At 40.6% G+C, this 21,684-nt stretch overlaps 3 protein-coding genes across 5 annotated transcripts; all 3 read left to right on the top strand.

Annotated features, from left to right (window-relative positions):
• Positions 1-850: 850 nt before the first annotated feature.
• LOC116261228 (RNA-binding protein 1-like) lies at positions 851-5,511 on the top strand. Its single transcript, XM_031639886.1, has 6 exons — positions 851-1,069; positions 3,195-3,307; positions 3,404-3,647; positions 3,741-3,802; positions 3,888-3,969; positions 4,975-5,511. Exons 1-6 carry the CDS (start codon positions 979-981, stop codon positions 5,067-5,069), a joined length of 687 nt encoding a protein of 228 aa, XP_031495746.1. The 5' UTR covers positions 851-978; the 3' UTR covers positions 5,070-5,511.
• Positions 3,888-13,629, top strand: LOC116261227 (oligopeptide transporter 7-like). Of its 3 annotated transcripts, XM_031639883.2 has the most exons (8): positions 3,888-3,969; positions 9,821-9,923; positions 9,996-10,468; positions 10,580-10,677; positions 10,874-11,443; positions 11,863-12,115; positions 12,196-12,378; positions 12,655-13,629. In XM_031639883.2, exons 2-8 carry the CDS (start codon positions 9,902-9,904, stop codon positions 13,267-13,269), a joined length of 2,214 nt encoding a protein of 737 aa, XP_031495743.1. In that variant the 5' UTR covers positions 3,888-3,969; positions 9,821-9,901; the 3' UTR covers positions 13,270-13,629. The 3 variants fall into 3 exon arrangements, with proteins under 3 accessions (XP_031495743.1, XP_031495745.1, XP_031495744.1); XM_031639885.2 differs by lacking the exons at positions 3,888-3,969; positions 9,821-9,923 and having other exon boundaries at positions 10,329-10,468; positions 10,612-10,677; XM_031639884.2 differs by lacking the exons at positions 3,888-3,969; positions 9,821-9,923 and having other exon boundaries at positions 10,335-10,468; positions 10,575-10,677.
• A 1,639-nt stretch (positions 13,630-15,268) lies between these two features.
• Positions 15,269-21,680, top strand: LOC116261278 (oligopeptide transporter 7-like). The gene is made up of 7 exons (XM_031639963.2): positions 15,269-15,604; positions 15,679-16,205; positions 16,283-16,380; positions 19,046-19,615; positions 19,780-20,035; positions 20,122-20,304; positions 20,862-21,680. Exons 1-7 carry the CDS (start codon positions 15,586-15,588, stop codon positions 21,477-21,479), a joined length of 2,271 nt encoding a protein of 756 aa, XP_031495823.1. The 5' UTR covers positions 15,269-15,585; the 3' UTR covers positions 21,480-21,680.
• Positions 21,681-21,684: the final 4 nt, after the last annotated feature.

Genomic DNA, 21,684 nt, shown 5'->3' with positions numbered 1-21,684 from the left:
CAAATCAATGTTGTAAATCTTCCAACATCTTTGTGAAAATTTGATCATGGCCATTGTCCTGATTCGATCTAGGAGTTACCAGTACTGACTATGAACTGGTATCTTGATTTGAGCAAAATTTGATCAAGATTTTCCTAGGAACTTGGTCTTGGTGGATCGGGGATATGAAATCATTGGAAACGACCTCAAATCAATGGGATAACAGATCCGAGGCTTTTAAGCGTGTGCCCTAGATGGAGGCGGGAAACTATGACTTGCGAATGCACAATGACGACGTGAGAATGAAGAGAACCCAACCTATCGAAGGTCGTTCGTTTGATTAAAGATCGGATCTACCTATATGTCCGAACACTGGATTAGATACGATTGGATGCTTAAGTATCTAAACAGGCCTAGTTATATATATATAAAAAAACAGGTTTTAAATGTATCCTTGTACCAGACTATGTTCAATGTATATATATATATTTGGTGTCTTGCCAAGGGTTATTTAAAAATTCTTGGTGCATCACAGAAGGTTAAAATATTAAAATTTTAATTTTAAAATAAAGATATGAATCGGTTGGGCTAGACTCGATAACTAAACAAACTAGGTTTGATTGCTTCAGAGCTACTCAAGCTCGGTTTTGTGGAGCCTTAAACCAACCCAACCCGACCCAGCCGGGTACCCCGCCCTACCCAAAATGGACGAGAGTGGGGCGACACATATCCGGTCTGACCAAGTACCATAGAGTCCGGACTGCTATTCAATGACCCGACCCGCTTCCTTCAGTTCGCTGTGAAGGCTAAGATCTACTAGGAACTTGCCACGTAAAGACGGATGGCTAGGGCCCTATAAAATATGGATCGGCCGTCTCGTCCCTTCGATCTGCCTGCTGGGGAAAGGGGTTCCGTTGATTCGTTAGGGTTTTTTTCCTCTCGGAAGTTTCCTCGTTCCGTCCTTCTCCGGTAACTCTCTGGGTACGGCGTTCTGCTTCTATGGCTGAGGGCTATTGGAGGTACCCGGACGGCCGGCAGGCTGCTATGCCTGCCGCTCAGATTGTCGGGAAACGGCCTCGCTCGGAATATGGTCCGTTCTCTCTCTCTCTCTCTCTTTTTCTTTCTCTCTCTCTGTTAGATGAGCAAGGACTGCGGTGATCACTTGGCTCCTTTGAGGATGAACAAGTGCTGCGGTGAACACTTCTACTAAAGATTTGTTTCAACGGAGGGTTTTATTTATCTTTCCCTTTTTTTGCTTATGGAGGTATAAAGTGCATATTGTAGCGTTTGCCATGCTATGTTTTGCCTAAGAAGTCTTCGCTTTTAAACAAATTTGTTTTTGGCAGTTGGCTTCTGTGATGCTTTGCATTAGTTCTGGCTAGCGCTTTCTGCAAACACTTGAAATTGGACATTGTGAATTTTTCTCTTGCTTTGAGGATGGCATTAAGTTCTGTCCCTTTTCAGGTTTCCATCCTCATTTTCTCGTTGATGCATCTTTTGTTGTTGAATCCTCATTTACTCTCTGGAGTTGTGAGAATATGTTGTCTCCAATGATTAAAATTCCCACAACAATTTTCATATCAAATTCGAATAGGGTTGCATTATGAACTTATTTTCTCGAATAATCTAGGAATGGGTTTATCTGTGTTTGATAGTCAACTGACTATGTCTGTGCTACTTTTAAGTAAAATGGTGTTGTAGTGGTTCAACATGGTTTGATTATTGTTGGCCATCATGGTGGACATGGTTTGATTACTCTATGTGCGCAAACCTTAAGGTCTGGAGGTTCAAGTTTTTGGGCATTCCATATATTTTCAGTGTGGAAGAATAGAAATACTTTTTGGTGAAATTCTGCTTGGAAGCTTAACTGTGAAAGAACGCTCCGTTTAAATTTTGTCCCTTCCCCCATATATTATGTGTTTATGGTAGAATGCGTAGGATCATGAAAAATGATGATCATAATAGCGTGCTTTCTCTCTGGTTTTAATGAATTTGTTATTGATTTGATGAAATGGTTTGCTTCTTTCCTATTTATGCATATGTGGCAGTGGTCAAACATAAGAAATAGTTTTGGCAACTGCAAGGTCTGGAAGTAGTTTACAGCTCACATGGATATATTTATAGCTACGTTTTATGCCTTATACAGCAAGATGAAAGAAATCCAAGGTGGAAGAGGTCCATGAATATTAGGTCTTATAATTTTCTTCTTTCATATGTTCAGTAGTCATTGTTAGCAAAACTAAATTGAGTTCTAGAATTTTCATTCTTCAGGTAACAATGTAAATTTCGATCATCTGATATGATTTTTCTTTGTCATAATTACATATTAAATTTTTGGTTAATTTTTTTCTAAAGCGAAATTTTCTTCTTCCTTTGAGAAAGTAGTTGTATAGAAAATCTAAAGGTGAACGTTTTCATGTGTAGCATGGTATTGACGATATTATCTGAATACTTGTAATTGCAGCCATCAATAATATGCTTATGTTCTGTTGTGTCTGTTACAACTAGTCATATTCTTTGATAGATGTATGCAATATCGGCAAATGGTCAAAGCAAGGAAGAAGAACAGTGGACCCAAACACCTACCTTTTTTTTTCTTCTGTTCATCTTCTTGATGTAGTTGTTTTGACTTCAATGACCCCGTAACTTCGGGAGAAGGGGTGCTGTCCTATCGAAGGATTAGGAAAGCGGCACAACCCAAGCGGCTGACCAGTACAAAAGCCTGTGATCTGTCCACAAAACCTCTATTGTTATGAGTTAACAAAGTAGAGCTATTTGATGATTGGTAGAGGAGTCAGGGCTCTGACCGAGTCAATTGTCACCCCCTTTGGGGTGCGTGCAGTTCCAACAAGCCCTGAAGTTTCTTGCCGTCGAGAACTCTGCCAAGAAAGCATTGCTTGACGTTTGATCCTATGCGCCGAAAGATTACCCATGTGACGGAAAACTAAATGAAAATATTTTTGAGTTTTCATACACATGCATAATGATCATAGAACATGGGCATCCAAAATCATATAGTTTTTGTACTGTTCAAGATGTTATATCGTTTTGATTAACAGAGGTTTTGTGCTAGATGAATGATCTTGTACATATGCTGGTCTTTCGGTTAAGTATGCAATCCTATCCAACTCTTTTGACAAAAGGCATCGTTCACACTGCTTTTCTTCTCTATTTTTCCTATTTTGAAAATTTTAAACTCTACACTTGTGCTGTAGATGCTGGAAGTCTTGGTACGTACATGCCACATGAAGAAGACCGTTCAGGTCACAGGCTGATCAGAGATACTCAATCTATTGGAGCGTCTTATGATCAGTATCTTCGTAACGGGGTTTGTGTTTTTAGCTTGCACATGTCTTTGGGTTGTAACATTTCACATTGTCTTTCAATTGCACACCTTTGATTAATTTTTCATGCTTAATTGCAGCAAATATCTACTTACAGTGCTGCTGATCCTGGTAATATTGCTGGAGGTGGTTTGGGTAGAGCAGTAACTGCTGGGTTTGGTGCCCTTCCTGTTCCAGGTGGCTTAGATCCTGCAATGGGTGGGCAGGGCCAGAACATTGGTTATGGAGGTAGTAGACCTGAACAGCCGCCCCTCCCACCCGATGCCTCCAGCACTCTCTTTATTGAAGGCCTTCCATCTAATTGTACAAGGAGGGAAGTTGCTCGTATCCTTTGGATTGTACATACTGTAGTGGTCTAGTCTATCTGTTGTGCCTGCAATCCTTCCTAGTGTTCCTGTTTATCCTTTATTTGTACAGATATATTTCGCCCTTTTGTAGGCTATAAAGAAGTGAGACTGGTGAATAAGGAGTCCAGAATTGTAAGTTGGCCTCTTTTGGAAGAGTATGTTTTTTATGTTCTAGTGGGTGTGGTACTTATTTTGTTACCTTATTCTGATTTTGCAGCCTGGGGGTGACCCACTTGTCCTCTGCTTTGTTGATTTTGCAAGTCCTAACCATGCCATGGTTGCTTTGGATGCTTTACAAGGTGAAAATTGTTTGTTCCTTCGCACGTGCATCTTTGTCTCTCCTTATGAGGAACTTTCATGTCCTAATGATTCGCTTTCTGTATTCCTGATTTTACTTATTGCCTCATGTTATATTAGAAACAGCATCAGTTTTGCTTATTTTATATATTCTGAGTTTCTGACTTGGTTAATTGAGGCTGGGAAATCGCCACCAAGAGAGATAATTATACTTTTCTCAAAATTTATATTTCTGGAACGGCTGTATCTGCAATCCCACAGGTTTGGTTGTGTCTCTATCGTTGAAGTTGATGAGATTATGTTTAGCAGAGAGTATAAAACTTTTTTCCAAACCCAGAAAATCGAGTTGTCGAAGGCATAACAGGTTGGTTAGTATGGTGGTCCGGGCACTGGGGGCAAGCTGAACTGTTTGTTCTCCTAATAATAGAGGTAATAGGGCGGCATGTAATTGGTGCTGAGCATCATGCACGTCATCCTGAAATTGCTGGGGAGCAAAACTTGAATGATCTTACCTCAGATGATGGTCTGCTGGGTAGTTAATCTGAGCTGAGCTTACTTGTCTTTGCTGATAAAATCTGCCGAGGATGGAGCTAATGCTTTTCCCTGTTGCCTTAGGGTCTAGATCCATCTATCCACCGGTCCACTTGATTTTTCCTTTTTTTACTTTTAGTTTCCTATGTCTAGATCTAGAGAAGCTGTATGGTAGCCGTCTTTTCCTTCTGGGCAATTCTGTCAGTCTCACAGCACTGACAGTTTTTGGGTATGATCTTGAGCTCCAATTTTGTTTATATCGTATTGAAAGTTTCTAGGAAATAACTGATATGATATTGCTAGTCAAGTTTATGCATCCACACGTCGACTGATTTCTTTTTCTCCGTTCGCATCGCCTAAGGTCTCCTTGTGGATTGACCTATCATCTTTGCATATGTAACTGTGACGTATAATCGGAGGTTCTATTCGGATCTGTCTGCGCACCCTACGTGAAGAATCACAATTCCATTTTGCAGGTTATGTTTTCGATGAAAACGATCGCGACTCGGCCATTTTAAGGCTACAATTTGCCCGATTTCCTGGTCCCAGGTCCGGTCGTGGCAGACGTTGAATTACGCTGTTTTGTCGGAGGTGTGCGACGCGCTTCTTCGATGTATCATTACTATCAAAATTGGAAAGAGGCCGGGATCAAATCATAGTGTATGTTAATTATGCGAAGTTTATATGCGAGGCAAGGAAAATGACTGCGTAGATTTCTGCAGGTTTTCGATAGTGAGGATTAGAGGCGCTTTTTAGCTCTCTCGTACTTGTGTTTGAGTTTACGAGTTCCTTAGATGGTACAAGTTCCGGTGTAACCAAACATCCTCGGTGGTTTCCATGATGTGGCTGGCTGGTGCATTATGAACGTGGATTGGAGTTGCTGTTGTTACCATTATATATTTAGCTCGAGTTCAGTAATTGGTATTGTCTTTTATGGTGTCGTACTGGTTTAAGAATTAGTGTGTGAGAGCCAAGGTTAATTGAAATAGCGAACTTTTTATGTTGTTTTCTAACTTCGCTTTTGAGTTCTCTTAATATGGAGCTTTGTTTTACTTTCCCATGTTTGTGTTTTTTTAGAATTATAGCCAAGCTGATGGGATGATCCTGTTGTCATTTTCCATAAATATTTTAAAATCTGATTGCACGAGCAACCTTGGAATGAAAGGAAAGGAAGGGCTGGCGTGGCACATCAATGCTGCCTTGCAATGCTTCTAGAGTTTCATTCTGGTTCTCTGCAACAACATGGTGGCAGCTGCACTGGATGTAAGAAAGTCCACCTCATTTTCCTCCCCATCAAATGTGGAAGGTGACCCATGCGTAATTTGTTTCTTTGTTCGATGTTCTGGTCAGCTCATTTTGAGGTGACTTCACCTTGGGCTCAATCTTCACTTCTTACGGTGTGTATTTTGACGGTTAATGCATATAGTCCAGTCTTCATATTCCTCACCGTCACTTGGTGAAAGAGGATTACAACCAGGGCTCCAGATGTCATTTTCCATGGGTACATAAATGTGATTTTGGTGGAAGTTTTTAACTCATTTTAGCTGTGCCATGTCCAACCCATTTGAAACCTTGTTGATTGTGGTCCTACCAATGCAGCCCATATGGTACTGACGGTATAGAAATGAGAGCAGGCATGAGACACTGATAACTGTCCATCACCTGGTTGAGCTATGCATGTGGCTTTAGATGTCCTAGTCTTCTAGACTTCATGTCAGTAATCATGTGGCATCGATTCTATTGGTTTCAGCCGCTTGGCATTCAGTAGATACTTGGATGAACACATGGTGTTACCACAAGCCTTAGCTTCGGAGGCTTGGGTTGTTATATGCTTGTTGATGATAATGATCGAGCCTCCTTTTGTCTTGTTGAAAACTTTCTGAATTTTACAGTCAGGGTTTCTTAATTTTTATATTTTCTATTTGTTGGCATGCAGTTACTTGAAATGGTTGTGTAGCATTCAGTGACAGATTACCATTTTTTCTGTAGACGGGCATTTGTCTTTGTTGTGCTGCTATTGCATTGATGGTCACCATTTTTTCTATTACCCAACCCCAACTTGTTTGAACACTGTCAACCATGCATTATATGATTCATTTGCACTCTGTCACCCACCTCTTGTCACTTTCCTTTAGGTAGATGTGGCATAGTAAGAACACATTAATGAAGCTTTGGTTGGTCTTCTCTTCTTTGGGTGAGCTCAGGTTTATGTTCTCCTCTTCGCACATTTTATTTGAAAAGGCTTGAATTTTCAGATGGTTGCTCTTCAAAAGATTTCTTTGAAAGCACTGAGCTTGTTCTCCATGCATGCACCTTTATTCACTGAAATTATGAGTTTTTCATTCGCTTTTCTCTTTTGGTTTTGCCTGTAAAATATCGAATCTTATATTTTAAAAATTTAGAGATATGCGCCAAAGTTCTTTAATGTCTGGCAAGGAGGTGTATGTGATGTCCTCTTTCATGTTGTGACGTGTCCAGTTATCGAAATCACATCAAGGAAGGCTTCGTTAAATTCTGACTGACGACTATTTTTGTGCTGCTAAGGTGTAATTGGTCATATAGTATATTGGTATGTGCGTTATGTATTGTGAATATGAATATATCGATACGTTATAATCACGAGGAGGTATGTTGAATAGGCGCCTGAGAAAAGAAACAACTAATGAAATATGTGTCTGATTGTCAAAAACTTGTTGCAAAACTGACGTCGAAACTCCAATAGGATTTACTTTTATGTCGCCGCAACTCCAGTAGGGAATGAGAAGTGCTTCAGGGTCATCAATCGTTCGAATTCTAAGTTCAACTTTTTATCTTCCACGTAAGCTTGTTTGATAATTTTTCAAAATGACATGGGTAGATGTATATCTCATTGTTATTTTTAAATCAGTATAAATAAATCTTGTGACTGATGATTCCATCCTCTACGGGGAACAGTAGTCCCCGTTTCCATCATGTGGACGCTTTGCGGTGGTTCGACTTCACCAGCTTTGGGCTGTAGGACAGTCGAGGTTTCTTTCATCGGGCCGCTTTTGCTTTCCCTGGTAGCTTTCCTGGCCCATGTTTACCGATAAAATGTCCTTCCGCAACATTCATTAGCAACTTGTAGTATTCGTCTCCTTCCATCGCCGGTTTACCTCGGAACTTGTAGTATTCATGCAGCCGGAAGATTACCTCATAAATTTTTAAGTCCTTGTGGAAAATCTGAGATTTTCCGGTTCATCCCGTCTCTCCCTACGTTAATTCAAGTAATGCTGTGTTTTAAATTCGAAGTTACGCTTTTATTGACTTCATGATTATTAGGCTCTTTTGTGACGTCAAATGAAATTCATGTAGAACCAATATAGATTTATTACTTCGACGGTGTAGCGAACTCGATTTTCCCTGAAGCTGTCAACGTTTTTCGTTTTTCACTTATTTCACATTTTGCCCGTGATCATTTGAATATGTGTGGACTTGAAATATTGAGTTGCTAAAATAGTTTAAAACTGTAGAATATATATATATATATATAAAAGATGCATGTTTTGGCGAGGAAAGGCAATTTCGTGGTAATACTGTGACAAACTGGATTCCTTTTTTAAAAAACAAGTCATTCCCTACATATTAAACCTGCGGAAATAACATGTGCTACTTTAATCGTCCCTTGCCTCCATATGGGGCATCAATATGTGCCTTTCCGTGCAATGGTATGCAAGGTAAAATTTTTAAACATAAGGATTACGAGTATTTGAAGGCGGTATGTATAATTTTCCGTTAATATTGTTGATAAAAATTGATATATATACCTTTGTGTTTATCTTAAAAGAGTAAGTGTTGCCTTATGTAGGAAATCGTGTCAAAATTTGTATTGGGTAACGCTCGAACACTTGACGATTTTTGATTTGTTGTTATTTTGAGTTTGCATAATGATTTTTTATTTTTGCTAAAAATGAATTCTGATATGGAAGAATAATGCAAAGTGTGCTTTGAATTCTGATTTCACCCGAGTGCCACCGTTGCTAGCGAACGCGGCCATTTGACATTTTTCATATAGCTAGATTGTTAAACCCCAATTATTTGTTTTCCACAAACTTTGGTACAAAACTTTCGAGAATTGGAACTTTTTGACTTCTCTCTTTTGTTGAGTTGTTAGCCACTTATATGAGATATTCTTTTTTAATGCTTTGTTGGCGTATGCAAAAGTTGAAACTTATCAGAAGACAAAAATTCGTTGTAAGGCCATCCTTTTATCATAATTTGAGCAGGCCGTCAGAAACTCCTTGTTTTCAGACTCGTAAGTAGTAACCTCGTCTTCTTACGACGGTCAGCTCAAGGGCTACCTTTTTGTATGGACTCCAATGGAAATGACGTTTTTCCCTGTGTAAGCCAAAAATTATGTCTGTTCTCTTTTTAAAAAGGAGTTGTCAGCAAAAGTGGGATTCGCAGAAAGCAGGAAAATTGAGTTGAGTATGCAGAATTATGTTGACATTGTAAGCCCTCGGAGTAAAATAAAAGGCCTGTTGGCTGACGCGTGATTCCTTGGAAGGCGTCGTCCCCAACGCAATGGGAGACACGACGGCCTTGCTGCTTTTCGTTGGTCACTTTTGTTGCGTCCTTTTCCTATCTGACACCTTGCTTTGGATAATATAGAAAATACGAGCCTTCAAAGCCATTTTATTACTTTTTGTTAAATATTTCTTGTTATTGTTTATTAATTTAGACTAAAAGCCTTTTTATGTGATAAAATTATCCTTGATTTCTATCGGAAAAAAGGAAAACAAATAGTCACTCTTCTTCAACTTGTTTAGACAACGAGAAAGACAAATTCGGGTACTCTTCAGACGTAGCTATTTTCCTCTTTTCTAATTGTCTGTCAAAAAAAAAAAGGTAGCTCGTATAGGAAAAAACCAAGTTGCGAGACCAGTGTTGGGATTATGATAAAATGAAATGGGTCCTCCAAATTTTGGGGTTGACGAAAACGGCTCATCTTTTCTTGTCGTGATCAATGAATTAGCAAATATTGGATCAGGACATGCATGTCGTGATATGCATCATCCTGTAATGGTCGCATTTTAGATAAAATTAATTAATAAACATTTTAAAATATTCAATGGAACAAAAACAGTTTATTTTTCTAATTCCGTATCGGATTCCAATATTTCAAATTGCGACCATGTGTGTCTGTACATATGTTCTATTTGATAATTTTTTTTATAGTGAAGAGCAAATCTTTGGAGGCGTTTGGTAACATGAACACCTATGAATCTGTTTCAAATAATGGGACAGGTTCACTGGGCCGATTGACTTTCGTAGTCCTACATGTTCAATATTGCGTGGTTGCAGAATGAATCTTCTGTTGTCCACCGTCCTTCCGGTCGTCTCCTTCGCACCAAGAGAAGATTCAGGCCGCCGGATTTCTGAACCATGGACACGTCTCCCCTTCTCCGTACGCGTCTCTCTCTCTCTCCCTCTCTCTCTCTCTCTTGCTCTTGCTCTCTCTCATGGACCTTCTTTGCAGGAGCTGCTAGGCAGGAACAAGGCGGGACAGAGGAGGAGGAAGTGGAGAATTCTCCAGTGGAGCAGGTCGCCCTGACGGTCCCCGTGTGGGACGACACAACTCTCCCGGCGATGACGTTGAGGACGTGGTTTCTGGGTGCCACGTCGTGCGCTCTCCTCTCCTTTCTGAACCAGTTCTTCTGGTACAGAACGGAACCGCTGAGCATATCGTCGGCGTTCGCGCAGGTAGCGGTGGTACCGCTGGGCCACCTGATGGCGAGGTCCATCACCGACCGTGTTTTTTTCCAAGGGAGGGCGTGGGAGTTCACGCTCAACCCGGGGCCGTTCAACGTGAAAGAGCACGTCCTCATCACCATCTTTGCCAGCGCCGGGGCCGGAGCTGTCTACGCCATCCACATAGTCAGCACGGTCAAGGTGTTCTACGGGCAGAAGCTCACTCTCCTTGTCTCCTTCCTTGTCGTCATCACCACCCAGGTAACGCGGTAGCTGCTTGATTTGGGCTTCCTACTTTTACTGAGGTTTTGCTTCTGTAATCTCCCTCTCTCTTTTCTCTCATATTGATAATGGGGATGGTAATAAGTGAAGGTGTTGGGTTTCGGTTGGGCGGGAATTTTCAGGCGATATCTGGTGGATCCGGCGGCCATGTGGTGGCCGGGAATTTTGGTCCAAGTCTCCCTTTTCAGGTAACTCAAGCGTTTCTCTCTCTCTCTCTCACTGGTTGCCTAGTTCTGTGATTCCAAACGATTTCTTACGTCGGGGCGGTCTTCTTTTATTTTCTTCAGATTCTTTTGAACATACCCACCCTTATTGCCTCTGGAGAAAGACTTATATTTTCATGGATACGTGTTTGACCTTGCTGTGGTTTTCTTATAAATGCAGAGCCTTTCATGAGAAAGAAGTCCAAGCTAAGGGCAGGTTGACCCGAAACCAGTTCTTCCTAATTGCCTTCATGTGTAGCTTTGCTTATTATGTTTTCCCAGGGTATCTCTTCCCCATGCTTACCTCTCTGTCATGGCTCTGCTGGGTCTTCCCAAAGTCTGTACTTGCTCAGCAGCTTGGTTCTGGCCTGCATGGTCTGGGTGTTGGTGCGTTCAGCTTTGACTGGTCCACAGTCTCGTCGTATCTAGGCAGCCCACTTGCTAGTCCTTGGTTTGCTACTGCCAATCTGGCCGCTGGATTTTTTCTAATCATGTATGTGATCACTCCTCTGGCTTACTGGCTCGATATCTACAAAGCGAAGACATTTCCAATCTTTTCAGATGGTCTTTTCACATCCTCTGGGCAAAAGTACAACATATCAAGCATAATTGACTCCAGTTTTCATTTGGATGTTGAAGCATATGAAAGGAATGGACCAGTCTATCTGAGCACATTCTTTGCCTTCACATATGGTGTGGGGTTCGCTTCTCTGGCTGCAACTGTGGTTCATGTTTGTCTTTTTCATGGCAGGTAAACACTCTCTTCTAACTTCATAAATGTAGAGGGAACTGCATTTCGAGCCACTTGGTTGATAATCCATTAACCTGTGGTACCTTTTGCTTGGGCTAGTCTGCCTCTTCGGGGGCATAAACATAGGTTTTGTGTTCAGCTTCTTTTGGGCACTCGAAAATAAGATCTTCAGTTCATGATACTTACGTAGGTTGAGAAATCGGAATTTTGATAGTCCTACATCTCATGTACGTCCACTGTCCAGAGAACCGTGTTACCTGAGATATGATGAAGGCATGTGCTTGTGGAGACGCATAGTTTCTGTAAAACTCTCTCGCATGCTTCCATTAGGGACTTGCATTCTTTTGCATTATGGTTTAGTGCTTCCTGTCTGACTCGGAGGTACAAGACTTCAGTTCTGTATAATGCTTTTCCTGCAGAGACATATGGGAATTAAGCAAATCAGCATTGCAATCGAAACTGGATGTCCACACAAGATTGATGCAACGGTACAAAAGGGTGCCTGACTGGTGGTTCATACTCATATTATCGGTTACCATTGCTGCTGCAATTTTTGCCTGTGAGTACTACAACGAGGAACTTCAACTACCATGGTGGGGTGTATTGTTAGCCTGTGGGCTCGCCTTTTTCTACACTCTTCCTGTAGGAATTATTGCTGCAACGACAAATCAGGTAAAAAGTGTGAGGGGCTTTTTGAGCTAATTATCCACTGTTAACCACTTTCCATGTCTGACTCAAATTAAAAATTGCAGAGGCCAACTCTGAATATCCTAACAGAGTATATCATTGGGTATCTATACCCTGGTAGACCAGTAGCAAATATATGTTTCAAGGTTTATGGTTTTATCAGCATGAAACAGGCCGTGACCTTCCTTCAAGATTTCAAGCTTGGTCACTATATGAAAATACCTCCTCAGGCCATGTTCACAGCTCAGGTAACGAACTCTACTTGATGTGTCTCAAATAATTGCCGTTTGTTTCTTTATTCCTCTGTTGCATTTCAGATGAGTATTCTCTCATATGTACTACATGCAGTGTGATTACAAGATCAACGCCACATTATCACCATCAGTGCAGATGAAGATTTATTAGTTATATATGGCATTCTTTTTTCGCATGTAGCTCTGTGTTTAAGTTGATATTTGCATATGCCTTTCAAGGGTTTATTAGTTAATAATGGGCCCGTTGCTAATTTAATGCTGAACGTATAGATAGCAGGCACAGTGATCGCTGCTGTTGTACATCTTGGGACAGCATGGTGGATGATGAATACTATCCCCAATATATGCAATACAACGTTCCTCCCATCAAACAGCCCTTGGAGGTGCCCTTCTGACCGTGTCTTCTATGATGCCTCGGTCATCTGGGGCCTCATTGGCCCTCGGCGCATCTTTGGTGATCTGGGCATCTACTCAAGCATCAATTGGTTTTTCCTAGCTGGTGCTGTCGCCCCTCTTCTTGTTTGGCTTGGACAGAAGGCTTACCCAGACAGACAGTGGATTAAGCTCATCAACATGCCAGTGCTTATTGGTGCGACAGTGCAAATGCCACCTGCTACTGCTGTCAACTACACCTGCTGGATAGTCGTTGGATTTTTGTTCAACAATTTGATCTACAGATATCACAGGGCATGGTGGCGGCGACACAATTATGTGCTGTCTGCTGCCCTCGATGCAGGATTGGCGTTCATGGGCGTGTTACTGTATCTCTCTCTGGGATTCCAAGATATTAATTTGGACTGGTGGGGCAGTCATCTTGACATGTGTCCCTTAGCTTCTTGTCCTACCGCACAAGGAATTCATGTTGAAGGTTGCCCAGTTTTCTGATATGTTCTGTTTGTAACTGCCCCATTCAAGCTACGGAAGCATTTCCGTAGATCTGCTCCTTCATGTTCGACCAAGGTTGAAGTATTAGAGTGTCATTCTGGTTCGACGTTTGTAAAAAAGTGTAAGCGCGTATCTGTTTAGTAGCAGAGAAGCTTTCTCCTGTGCTGCAAAAGGAATATGCGACGGAGGGTTCCTGGCTTACCAATGTCATCAACTTGCTGTCGACTAAAGGCTATGTCTCCTGCGACGATGGGAAAAGCGTTGGTTGGAACGATTAGTTCCTCTCTAGTGTTTCTGTCACGTGTGCATATAAATTGCTGTAAAAATTTCAGAAATGGTAAAGCTCTATAAAATTGTCTAGTTGATGGCTGCACAAGGCACAAGTATCTGTTTGGGAAACTTACAGAAGAGTGCACAAGGTTCTGTTTTTTCATGTCTTAAAAAAATTATATTATCTCGGAATTTTTTTCAAAAATTTATTTCTAGCCACATTAAACACGTTATATATATATATATATATATATATATATATATATATATATATATATATATATATATATATATAGAGAGAGAGAGAGAGAGAGAGAGAGAGAGAGAGGGGAAGAAGAGGGAGGGACAAGAAACAGCCCACCCAGCCTTCATAACGGTAATTTTTAATTTTAATTAAGTTCAATATTTTTCTCAACCGTCAAAATAACTCCTTTCAATATTTAAATTGATGATATAATATAACTATAATAGGCTACCTAACCCAACCAGTTGTGCTACCTATCACTTAGAGAGAGAGAGAAACAGAGAGAGAGAGAGAGAGAGAGAGAGAGAGAGAGAGAGAGGGGGGATTCCAAAAGCGATGGAAGATTCCGTTCCACGTCTACAACTTGGGCGAGTAAACAGCAAGGTGCTTTTACGACCGTTAGGTAGTAACTAACACGTTCCAACTGCAAATTGTACACGGACGGAGACAGACAAGGAGGAGGATTCCCCAATTACATGTAATGTTTGCTTTTCTGTTGGCTCTAGACATCGAACGGCTGGTATCGTCAAGGGGATCGGAAAAGTAGACATGTTGCATCTCTAGCTGTTCATTCATTATCTCTCGCCCAACAACTAAAGATCATTCTCTGCCAAACTATCAAGTGAAGATGCTTCAAAGTTTAGGAGACTTCTTTTACCATGTTTGGATGGGGAGAGTAAGGATGATCCACATTCTCTGTTTTCTACCTTTTTTGGCACCCTGCAACTTGTTTCCAACGATGTTAAAAACTTCTCCTTTCGGTTTTAATGGGCCATTTGATTACTTTAGATTTGAAATCCATGGATCTAACATAGTATCTTTTTGCTGATGTGTGAAAAGATTTATAGTAAAATCCATGTTAATCAAACTAAGAATGTTAGGCTGAATTTAGATCCATACTTAAGATTCTTATTTTACATTTTTTATATTGATAAAATGTTGGACCGGAAGGGGAAGAGTTTAAATCCATGGTTCTGAAATCCTTTAGATTTTAAATCAAAGGCACCCTAAAGGGAAAATGTTGAAAGGCTGTCAGTGCTTTGAGTTAATGGCCTGAGGTTGGAGGTCAAGGATTGGATACTTGAGCGTCCCCAAAACAAAGAATGAAAAATGCAAGATTAACTACTTAAATCCTGGAATTACCATTCCGAAATGAAGAAAATACCATGCAGTTTGATGCGTTTATTTTCATTTCTGCAGAATAAAAACAAAAGTTCTAAAATTCCACCCATTCGAGGCGTGTCAAACGTCAAGACACCGAAGATGCTCCCACCAACATGCTATCATATAACAGAGGCCATTATTCTTTTGAAGTTTTCGTAAAATTATAAAGCAAAAGGAAAAATATTTTAATAATGACCGATTCGAACTGAGAGTAGTGACGGATACAGGCCGATACGCCATGTCGTGTCGTTTAGGAGCTTTGTTCAGATGAAACCAACTGGTCTCCTCCACACTGAGAGGTAGAAAGTAAACGGATAAAAGACTTGCAGGTGACAAATAAAGAAGATGGGGAGGGAGAGGGAGAGAGGGTTGGTGGCCACAGAGACCAATCCGTGGAGGCGCTAATAACAGAGTACTTGCCTGCGTAAACGAAGAAAATACTCCAAATAGATAGCCGTCCCAAAAAAGGAATCTAACAAAGTAGATTATATAACAAAGCTAAAAATTTAAAACAAAACAAATGAAGAGAAGAGAAGAATATTAGTAAGAAGAAGAAGAAGAGTCGGAGAAGAAACAAGGCCACCACCCCTCTCTCTTCTGCAACACAGGTTCCCTCGAATCTACTCCACAACTGAAGAATGGATACCACACCGCTACGTGAGCTCTCTTTCTCTCTCTCTCAACTTCTGTCAATGGTCCTATTACATATCTGTTCCAGACGTATGTTGCAGTCAGAAGAAAGAACATCACCAGGCCGTCGGGGATCACGAGCGAGGCGACGCGGTCGGAAGGGGAAGAAGAGCTGGAAAATGAGATAGAGGCGGAGCTGGAGAATTCACCGGTGGAGCAGGTGGCGCTGACGGTGCCGGTGACGGACGACCCAACGCTGCCGGTGACGACATTTAGGATGTGGTTCCTGGGGGCGCTGTCGTGCGTGGTGCTGTCCTTCCTGAACCAGTTCTTCTGGTACAGGACGGAGCCGCTGAGCATATCGGCGGTGTCGGCACAGATAGCGGTGGTGCCGCTGGGCCACCTGATGGCGAGAACGCTGCCCGACCGCGTCTTCTTCAAAGGGAGGCCGTGGGAGTTCACCCTCAACCCGGGGCCCTTCAATATCAAGGAGCACGTCCTCATCACCATCTTCGCCAACTGCGGCGCCGGCACCGTCTACGCCATCCACATCGTCACCGTCATCAAGGCCTTCTACCAGAAGCACATCGGCTTCTTCGTCTCCTTCGTCGTCGTCCTGACCACCCAGGTGAATTTGGGAACGGACATTTACTCTCTCTCTCTCTCTCTCTCTCTGTCTCATCCTTTTGTGTTGCTGAGATTCAGATTCTGGGCTTCGGTTGGGCGGGAATATTCCGGCGGTATCTGGTGGAGCCCGCGTCGATGTGGTGGCCGGCGAATTTGGTTCAGGTCTCACTCTTTAGGTAAGCGGATTTGGCGCATGTTTTTACGTTTTACCATAGTTTCTGATTAGCTATTTAATAAATTTACCTTTCCCATTTCCAATTTTTCAAATTTCACCATTTTTTTTAACTGTTGGAAATATTCATCCTTCGGTGTACCTCAGAAGTGTTTTAAAAGGGATTTTTATATTCATACCCCAAAACCCAAATAGTGATATAAAAATCATTTTTCCTCCATGTATAATTGGCATGTTTCAACTTTCAAATTGACCGATAATCCTAAGTTTCTCATGACAATGTATGTGTACATAGAAAAAAAGTAAAACATGACTTTCCATTTATGTTTAAAATTATTCTCAGATTGTTTTTCCTCTTGTTTGTGATATTTGACATTTTTTTGGTAACCTTAACCATTCATAAACCCAAGAATGAATTTTCCATGGCTAACCAAAACTAAAGGAAGAATTTGAGAAGCTGAAGAGCGACAGATGGATTTAAAATATAGCCAATACTTTTACATGAAAATCTATTTGCTTTCTTGGTTAAATATCCACATAAACTAAGAAAAAAATAACGAGGGGAAAACTCAGACATGGAAACCTCTTACAAGTTTTTTTTAGTTTAAAAGTGGTTTCTTTCACAAGATGAGAGGATAGCTGGTTAGACTGGTAGATCCGTAAAAGTTTTTTGTCCGTTCAGTTTTTTGTGTTTTACAATAGATGTGTGATACTTTAGTTGATAAATGTATCGTTTCCTACTACAAAATAAAGAGTAGTTTTGTACTTTAGAGAGATCACTCTTGAATTCAAACATACTTTTTTTTGAAATGAAACATAATTGAATCAGTTCAATGACACCTATTCTATTATATATATTATACATAGTTATTCAACTTAATTTGGGTAGAGCAAGGTTGCTTTTGTTTTCTAAAATATTGCTAAGTTGGTTGCCTGTGGCAAGCATGGGTGGAATCTGATAATGAAGAAGATACAATAATGAAGAAGAAGATACAGATGCAGTTCACGACGACCACGCCAGATCACTATTTGTCATCTTACACCCACCCACGACGACATGCACCTTTCATTTTGGGCTCCAATCGTCCTTGTTTGGGTGCCGCCTCAAGCAACTTAAATTTGTGGACCCTCCTCATCTTGTCCTTTTCCCTCACTTTCTTGGCATTCATCATTGCTTATAGCTTGTAACATTGATTTTTAAAAATCAATTTAGAAAATTTCATAATTACAAAAATAATACAATATATATATATAAGTTGGTAAAAACTAGACACTAAGTCCTGGATACCCTTTGATTTTGATTTTTAAAATGTTTTTTTTTTCAATTTACCTTTATTGATATGATCTTAAGGAAGAGTAGATGCAAATCATATACTAAGTTGATCATCATTTGGACTTTAATGGTGTTTTTATAATAAAAAAAAATGAATAACCTCTATGATAATAAAAAAAATCAGCGTTTTTCATTAAAATAACTTGAATTAAAGATGTTTTGTATCAAAATAGTCTTTATAATATATATTAAGATGTTTAATTTGCAATTTTTGAACAAAAAATCAATACGTCATGTTTTTATCCTTGAGTTAAGTTTTTTGTTTTTACCAACTTTTCTCTCTCTCTCTCTCTCTATATATATATATATATATATATATATTGACAGAAAGCGATACACGTTCATGATTGGTATTAAGAGCATTTGCCCTCGTCTTTAAGCAGAGCACTTGGCTAAGGAACGTTAATGTTTTAAATTTTAATTTTGAAAGGGCACTCCTATGCATATATATACATAATAAATTAAAGATTGGTAATGTGTCAAAATATGTAAACAAGGCAATTTCCAATGAAGCACACTCTCCGCCGTTATTAAGAGGAGGTTTGATACCCCTCCAAAAAGAAAAATTTTAAAAATTTTGCCTCTTCAGACTTTGACAGGTGACATTTCGACGTTTTCAGCCCATCAAACGCCCTTAAATACGGCGGTTTGGTGTCCCTTTCTTCAGTTAAAACAACAATAATTAAAGTGTTAAAAAAAAATGTCTGAAAGAACAATATTTTCATATGTAAATCGAATTTCAGAAACTGCAAGAGGTAATGTCTTTGATTTTTGAACTCTTATTGATTTGGGTATATACACGAACAAGAATCATTTTTATATTTTCTTATATAAGCCCATTAAATTTGTGGAAGCATCATTCAAAAATGCCAGTAAACAAGATGATTTACTAATTTTTAGGGGCCAATTAAGGCTACAAACGTAACACCTTTTTTTTCTTTTTTCTTTTCGGTACCACCAATGGCCTTCCCACTCATGGGCACTGGGCCAAGGGGGAGCAGAATATGATTTAGGTCTAACTGATGCTTCGTTTATATTGCCCCACCTTGTGACTGTCCACCTACCATTATAGCACAACAATAATATACTATTTTTATAAACATATTCATCGATTATTGCTACAATATATATATAAGTCAAGTTCTGATCTAACTTGAGTTTAACCACGAATTTCATGAGTCGTTAATCACGATTTAATGGGGACTTGATTTTGTGGCTTTAAGTAATATTTTTGTCGATTAATCACGATTTAGTGACTGCAAAGACTTCCAGGAAATCCTCTTCTTAATGCAAAAGTCTTCCAACAGTTAAATCTTTTCTCTCTGGTTTGGTGCAGGGCTCTACATGAAAAAGAAAAGCGACCACGAGGATCATTATCAAGAAACCAATTCTTCCTCGTGGCCTTCATCTGCAGCTTCGCTTACTATGTCGTTCCTGGTTACCTCTTCCCCATGGTCACTTCCCTCTCTTGGCTATGTTGGATATTTCCCAAGAGCGTTCTGTATCAGCAACTGGGATCAGGCCTATATGGACTGGGCATTGGTGCAATCGGCATCGACTGGTCGACCATCTCATCCTACCTAGGCAGCCCTCTAGCCAGTCCCTGGTTTGCCACTGCCAATATTGCAGCAGGCTTTGTTCTTGTTATGTATATAGTGACTCCACTCGCATACTGGCTCAATCTCTACAAAGCCAAGACCTTTCCCATATTCTCAGATGATCTCTTCACTGCTTCTGGCCAAGAGTACAACATCTCCAGTATAATCACCTCCGATTTCAAATTAGATCTTGCTGCATATGAAAGAGAGGGGCCCCTTTACCTTAGCACATTCTTTGCCTTCACATATGGTGTTGGATTTGCTTCACTAACTGCAACAGTTGTACATGTTTCCCTCTTCCATGGACGGTAAGCTCTTTCCTTTCTCACTTTTGTTCATTTTAGTACAAGAGACGCGCACACACAGACACAGTCACACAAACAGGTGCTTCACTGCTAAGACACATACCAACATCATCACAAATGCATAGACATTGTTATGAGTTCATATATGTTAACATTCCATACTGCAGAGAAATATGGGAGCTAAGCAAATCAGCTTTCCAAGAGAAGAAGATAGACATTCACACAAGGTTGATGCGAAAGTATAAGCAAGCACCAGAGTGGTGGTTCATGATCATCCTTTTGATCAATGTGGGAGTCACTATTTTTGCCTGTGAATACTACAACGACCAACTTCAGCTGCCATGGTGGGGCGTCCTGTTGGCTTGTACGCTTGCAATTTTCTTCACTCTTCCCATTGGCATCATTACTGCAACGACTAACCAGGTAACAACTAATCTGATTTGAACTAGTATCTTGGTAGGTTTGGCAACCAGATTCTGACCCAGGTACCCTCTGATGGCTAACGATAGACACCAGGGCTTAACATTATAACGGAATACATAATTGGCTATTTATACCCGGGTTATCCAGTGGCCAACATGTGCTTCAAGGTGTATGGGTATATCAGCATGACGCAGGCCATCACATTTCTGCAAGACTTCAAACTCGGCCACTACATGAAGATACCTCCTGTAACGATGTTCATGGCTCAGGTGAGAAAACTTTTCCTTTTTCTTCTCAAATTCTTGAAAGAATTTTCGTCATCCATGGGTGCATGAAATACTGAAGAAGATGCTAGGCCTGAACCATTCATGCAGCACATAAGCCACTATATTTCTCAGCTATGTACGCCACAGAAGGTTTACACAAACATAGTTAGAGGCAGCGCCGGTCCAAAGAAACTCAATTATAGCCCAGGTAAATGTGATCCGTCTATCAGATGGATGGAATTGATTGACCAAGCGAACCTGAACACAAAATACTTGTTACATGTACCTAAGCTCTCATCCCTTAGTGTCAGCCTGATGACATGGAGTTGGTGACATGGTGGCAAAGCTACTAAGATTCCCATAATGATGTTCCCGGGTCATTGCATTTGTTCACACTGAAGGCAAAATCAGCCTAGCTATCATGCAGAATTTTCTTTCAATTACCAGATCGGGCTAACAGTTTTTATTGCTCAAGCTGTGTCTGGAATTCGACATATGACATACATGATGAAACACCATTCTTTCGGAATCTAACTTGCAACTCATACAATGATTTACAGATAGTCGGCACACTAATTTCTGGGATTGTATACCTGGGTACAGCATGGTGGCTTCTAGACTCCATTACAGATATTTGTAACACATCTCTCCTGCCTTCTAGCAGCCCTTGGACTTGCCCTAGTGACCGTGTCTTTTATGACGCTTCTGTCATATGGGGCCTCATAGGACCACGTCGTATCTTTGGTGACCTCGGAATATATGAAGCTATCAACTGGTTCTTCTTAGCTGGCGCAATTGCTCCTCTTCTTGTATGGTGTGCACACAAAGCTTATCCTGATAAGGAATGGATTCGACTCATCAACATGCCTGTGCTCATTGGGGCCACTGGGATGATGCCTCCAGCCACGGCTGTAAATTACACTAGCTGGATCATTGTTGGCTTCATCTTTGGCTTCCTGGTATATCGGTACCGGCGAGACTGGTGGCAGCGCAACAATTATGTACTCTCTGGTGCCCTTGATGCTGGACTGGCATTCATGGGGGTATTACTCTATTTGTGCTTAGGGCTGGAGGACATTAGTCTAAACTGGTGGGGCAGTGATCTCGATGGCTGTTCCCTTGCTACTTGCCCCACAGCAAAAGGTGTTTATGTTGAGGGATGCCCAGTGTTCAAGTGAATAATGATCAAGTGCTCAAACTGCAATATCAGGAAATGAGAGGACTTTTGTCAAACCAGAACTCTCAAAGTGATGTCGCCAAAAGAACAGGTTTTTCTGTATGGAATATTGTATGGGTCATAGAAGCAGTTAGAAAAGCTAAATTACATGAAAAGGATTGTACATAAAAAATTTTATGTATTAACTAGTGAACAGATACAACGTG

This window comes from Nymphaea colorata, chromosome 9 (genome assembly GCF_008831285.2).
Source record: "Nymphaea colorata isolate Beijing-Zhang1983 chromosome 9, ASM883128v2, whole genome shotgun sequence".
In the NCBI taxonomy this organism is placed as follows: domain Eukaryota; kingdom Viridiplantae; phylum Streptophyta; class Magnoliopsida; order Nymphaeales; family Nymphaeaceae; genus Nymphaea; species Nymphaea colorata.
The sequence above is the reverse complement of the archived record's forward strand: the minus strand, read 5'-3'. Positions and strand labels throughout refer to the sequence as shown.